Source organism: Brachycentrus maculatus, unplaced genomic scaffold (assembly GCF_059751285.1).
Source record: "Brachycentrus maculatus isolate JH-2025_06_01 unplaced genomic scaffold, ASM5975128v1 h1tg000531l, whole genome shotgun sequence".
Lineage (NCBI taxonomy): Eukaryota > Metazoa > Arthropoda > Insecta > Trichoptera > Brachycentridae > Brachycentrus > Brachycentrus maculatus.
This window is the reverse complement of record NW_028281277.1, coordinates 393,458-399,457: the sequence shown is the minus strand read 5'-3', so window position 1 is coordinate 399,457 and position 6,000 is coordinate 393,458. Positions and strand designations below refer to the sequence as shown.

At 33.9% G+C, this 6,000-nt stretch overlaps 1 protein-coding gene across 2 annotated transcripts in view; it reads left to right on the top strand.

Moving 5' to 3' along the window:
- poe (E3 ubiquitin-protein ligase-like protein poe) overlaps window positions 1–6,000 on the top strand; it is a 117,039-nt gene continuing 111,039 nt past the window's right edge. For both annotated transcript variants that reach the window (XM_088272907.1, XM_088272906.1), the window contains exons 1-4: window positions 1–158; window positions 410–507; window positions 1,775–1,905; window positions 5,200–5,317. In XM_088272907.1, coding sequence (XP_088129033.1) covers window positions 37–158; window positions 410–507; window positions 1,775–1,905; window positions 5,200–5,317 — 469 coding nt within the window. In that variant the 5' untranslated portion in view covers window positions 1–36. The remainder of the gene's footprint in view (window positions 159–409; window positions 508–1,774; window positions 1,906–5,199; window positions 5,318–6,000) is intronic.

The window sequence follows — 6,000 nt, the reverse complement described above, 5'->3', positions numbered from 1 at the left end:
TTTTCCTTGGTTTTCCATTTGTCATTCGGTGAAAAAATGGCTACTCAAAGTGGAGGGGTCGATTGGCCACCGATTATAAAACCGATTTTAGGTATATTACAAGGATCGAGTATCAATAAAAATGATGTTTTAGTATTGATCAAAGCAATCGTTAAAAGGTATGTACTTTACAAGTACTTTTCCGTATTTAAATGCCGACAAAATTGCGATGGAATATTCGGAGATATATCTGCGCAAATTAGTCACTTTTATTAACGTTACTAGAATTATACGCAAGAATGGCTTAAAATAACAACGTAATTCAAGACTTTTAGGGTGATTCAATATTCCCGCTTATTAAAAAGATCTTTTCACCTTTTTTAAACGCATTTCGAAGATGTATTGTCACATTTTTTTAATGTTTTGACAGCGATGCTGAATTCCAGAAGTATGACAGCATTTATGAGAATTTCTACACACCATTAGCTGCATTATCAGCTCACTACATAACTGCATTAGCGGCATTTCGTAAGTATTTAAGGTTAAGGCGAAAAAATATTTAATGATATAAATAACAACAAAGGAATGAAAATAAGAATTTCTTTTATCACTAGGCATATCTACCATAGAAATTAGAGATGGGCAGGGTCATTCAGATGATCCGCATCATCATACAGTTTTGTGTCACTCAAAAGATTTGTTCACTAAAACCGGATCAATTGAAGTGATGGATTTTTGATAAAGAACACATAACATTTTCCAAATAGAATCCCTTCACCATTCTGCCCATCATTAATCAGCCATATTGATTCTTGGATTTCGAATAATCTTTATGAAAGCACACAAATCCATGGTGAAAATAACTATATTTAAAGAATTATTACATAGGCATTAATAAGTTATACACATAAATCACATAACCTATTAAGTAAAAAATGCATTCAGTGGTTAAAAGATACGAAATATTCATAGATTTAGCGTTCAATTCTAGAACTCCATAATTTATATTTTAGGTATTAAAATCAAACACTGAATTTTAGGGTTACTAAGTTGTATATTTTATTTTTGACAAAACAAAAATAAAAATTGTGACAATTATTTCACCTTGTTGGGGCATTATCAAACTACTGGACAGTTAGTTTGGTAGTGCCCTAACAAGGCGAAACAATTGTCACAAATTTTATTTTATATTTTTATGTTTTTTTCAAAAATATGATATATAACTAAGTAGATCCTAAAAATCAGTGTTTGATTTTTAGATTTGAAATATAAAAATATGACAAAATTTATTTATATCTTGATATATCTTCCTTATACGGTTAAATCCATTATTATGTTATTGAAATTAGTGAGTCTATGTGTGATCGAAATCTTCTAGTACACAACCATGATACACGATTTACACACAACGAAGGTTTGACAGTCCCAAGAATTAACAGTAAATATGGGAGTCCAACACTGCAATATATCGTTCCGAATATTTTTAATTTGTTGCCGACGGAGGTTAGAGGTCAAAATAAAATATAGAACAAAGGCAAAATAAAGAAATGGGTAAATGATCAATAGATAATTCTATGAAAATAGTAAAATATTTATATTATAAATTTTTCTCTCTTTTTTGTCTGTATATTAGGTTAAAATGGTTAAAAACAATAAAAATGTATTGAAAAAGAACTCCACTGACAAGACACACAAGGTGGCTTGGTGGGTCTCTGCAATTTTTTTTAAAAATATGATTAAAATTGTGATTTAAATAAATGTAAACAATTAAAAAAATAAATATGTGTGGTTGAAGTGGGTCCCGAGAATGTGCGGGTGGGCGGAGAGGCTTCCAAGGTGCTGGTGCGCCACCTCCTCTCCAAGCTGGCGGAGCAGACCGCCACCACTCCTGAGGGAACACCGCTGCCTTCCGTATCCATCAAACAGGTAACGGGATTAACTCAAAAATCAGTATTTTGAATATTGAAAGCATTAACTTCGTGGATCATTCTTCTTCTTTCTGTGCCACTTCTAACGAAGATCGGCGATCATCATGGCTATCTTCACTTTTGATGCTGCAGCTCGGAACAGAGATTTGGTGCTTCTGCCAAACCATTGTCGTAGGTTTTTCAGCCATGATGTCCTTCGGCGTCCTTGAGTTCTTCGCCCCTCAATCTTTCTTTGTATGATTAGGTAGAGAAGACGATATTTTTCATTTCTCATGACGTGTCCGAAGTCCATCAGCTTTCTCTGCTTGATGGTTGGTAGGAGTTCCTTATTGGTATTCATCCGTCGGAGGACCTCTAGGTTGGTGACCCAATCACGCCATGAAACTCGCAGGATCTTGCGATAGAGATCATAGTGATATATTATTTTGAGAAATAAAAAGACATTGTTTTTTGATCCACTCACATTTTTACTAACAACCAACTAGTTTCGGCAACAACCTGTTGCCCTCTTCAGGGATTATTTATGACTAAACATACATACATGATATGTAAAAGTAACAGTGTACAAATTATTGGGTTTCGATAAGGATAGGGTGGGGGTAATGGGGATTTAAGGTGGGGTAGGAGCAAGGAAGGTGATAACTATGTTTAGGTTGGGTTTGATTTTTTGGGAAAAATATTAAAAATGGGACTTTGACTTAAGTTTATTTGATTATTGATTATATTTAATTTCTGTTTAACAGCATAAAATAGCAAGTCAGATAGTGTGTGGCCTGGCACAGTTGGGACGTAGTTATTATTCCTCAAATATTTCCAGATCATGTAGGGATTTGGACTACCAATGCCATCTATTGATGATACAACACAATTATGTAAATAATCTTCTAGTCACATGTTGTTCGTTTAAAATATCATTAATAACTTACTATATTAAAGATAAAATGAAAAAAAAAACAATGATTGGAGCGTTACTGGATATAAATTTGTCATAAATAAATTATTTAGCCTTCTTGATAAACACATATACCCACAAATATGTAGTGTATTAACGTTGTTTGTGGGAAACGCTATTTATTTAGCCTTCTTGATAAACACATATACCCACAAATATGTAGTGTATTAACGTTGTTTGTGGGAAACGCTATTTATTTAGCCTTCTTGATAAACACATATACCCACAAATATGTAGTGTATTAACGTTGTTTGTGGGAAACGCTATTTATTTAGCCTTCTTGATAAACACATATACCCACAAATATGTAGTGTATTAACGTTGTTTGTGGGAAACGCTATTTATTTAGCCTTCTTGATAAACACATATACCCACAAATATGTAGTGTATTAACGTTGTTTGTGGGAAACGCTATTTATTTAGCCTTCTTGATAAACACATATACCCACAAATATGTAGTGTATTAACGTTGTTTGTGGGAAACGCTATTTATTTAGCCTTCTTGATAAACACATATACCCACAAATATGTAGTGTATTAACGTTGTTTGTGGGAAACGCTATTTATTTAGCCTTCTTGATAAACACATATACCCACAAATATGTAGTGTATTAACGTTGTTTGTGGGAAACGCTTAAGTTGGTAGACAGCGGAAGACGCTTATGAGCGTTCTATTAGCTAACTTTAGGTAGAGCGCAAAAGACGCCAAAAAACATTTTACAAATGGGAATAGGCCTTTGTCACGATGTTGGATTATTGGCTAATAAATTAATATTAAAAATCACAAGACTATCGATAACATTCTTACTGAAATCTGTAGGGAACTAAGGGAGATATTAAAGTTTAAACTTTAGATATTTGAATAAAATGAAGAATGTGCGTTCGCATACGTCATGAAATTTCTGTCATCTAATGTTTTATGACGTCATATGGTTTATTATCTATGATTTATAGAGCTGTAATAGTAGTAGTGTGGATTGTTTGTTTACCACTATACTACCATTTGTGTTGTACAAATATGAGGAGAGGGGGGGTTGGGATGGTGGACCATAGATATCAACAAATAGAGTTGCCAATAATTTATCAATGACACCAACATTAAAATAACTCCATCGTTTCTGTGACGTCATTCATTGCCAATTTACAAAAAAAATTTTTTTTCAAAGGCGAATTTTCCACAAGAAAATGATGAATGAAAATATTAATTATATCACCTGTTATAAGCACGAAATGAGTATAATACAATCCTTTATAGGTTAAGTATGTTAAATTATATATTTCTCCCGTCTGACAAAGATCTATTTGGTGTTGCAGTTACTTGTGATTAGTATACTGAGGGTCTGGCGGCAGACCAGCTGAGTATTATTAGGTTCGGGGTTGATTATAAAACCGCCGGATAATAATGTATGAAGATAAGATTAGATAAGATTTCATAATTGCACTGTTTTAATTTGTCATTGCATTTTGTTTGTTCACAGCTGTAGGTAGATAATTTTGATGTAATTTTTTATCTAAATAGATTAAAAAAATATATATGTTTAAAAATATGTATATATAGTAAACCCACCTATAACGTTGAGTTTCTTTTTTATAGAAAAAGAGAAATATTTGTGTTTTTTATTATTTTCACAAATATTTCAATTTCGTACTATTTCTGTGAGCCTGAGCGGCTCATTATTAGAAATAGGTATCAAATTGCGGTAGAGGGGTTCGAACCGAGAAACTCTGACTTAAGAGTCCGCGACACCAACCACGGGACCACAACCCGGCACCGAGTTATTTACAGCGTTATCGGAAGGAAGGTTATAGGGGGTTAATGCTTTTAAATTGTAAGTTTTCAGTCATTTCTGCTGGTTAAAACGTAAAAATACATTTTAAAACATAAATCCTTTATAACGTTGTCTGGATGTGATCCCGTGGTTAGTGTTGCGGACTCTTAAGTCAGAGTTTCTTGGTTCGAATCCACTCTGCCACAATTTGATACCTATAGACACACTGAATATGTATCGGGTTGTGGTCCCGTGGTAAGTGTCGCGGACTCTTAAGTCAGAGTTTCTTGGTTCGAATCTACTCTGCCATAATTTGATACCTATTTCTAATAATGAACTGCTTAGGCTCACAGAAATAGTATGAAATTGAAATACTTGTGTAAATAATAAAAACACAAATATTTCTCTTTAAAAAAAAAAACCTTCTCACTGATAATGCGGTACCTAACTCAACGTTAAGGGTTTATATCTGTATAAATTACGTTTGATGAATGAAAATTTGTTTTTGTTAAATCTTCAATGGATCGCTTTGAATGTTACTGCTATAAATACTGTTTGTTTGTTTGGGCAGTTGTTGCATCCCCTCGCCGGACTGTGCGGCACCGAACACGTTGCGCTGCCGCGCTCCGACGTGTCGGTACTCACGCTGCTGCTGAAGGATGCCAAAGTTCCTCAAAATACTGTCGCTGGTAAGTCTATTCTTTAATACCTGCATCATTGCAGCAAGAAAGGCATCAATAGTATTACCTTCGTATACGGTGTTTAAAAATGATCCGGAATGGATCAAAACGCATGACACAATAGATTTTAAGAAATAGTGGTATATACCAAGTGAAACTTAAATTAAAAACTAAATTAATTATGTATTAAATTACCGATGTACATTTCTAAAATGCGAATTCTTAGATGGTCAGCTTGAGTGTCCTTTAGAGATAAAATAAATAGTTCACAAGTTCATGGAAGCCTAGGTGTAACCGACATCAATAGTAAGGTAGAGGAAAGGCAATTGAGATGGTATGGGCACATAGGACGCAGAGAACCTGAACATATTGTAAACCAAGCAATCGCCAGGGATCTTCCTCGAAAGACATCTAGAAAAAGACCAAAGAATAATAATAATAGCTGGAGTATTCCTTAAAGACACAACGAAGATATTTTGTGTATTAAAAGCATTGTTAATTTTGTGGTATGGTAATATAACACTCTCCTTATCATTCATCGTTCACTTTGTGTAATACCACGATAAAATAATAAAAGTGGATAAATAAAAAAATGTATGCTGCAGAAAGATACCATGATACGAAGGCATGGCCTAGGTGACATTGTATATGATAGAAGGGCCTATAACCTGAGGATGAGGAGAGCTGACCCA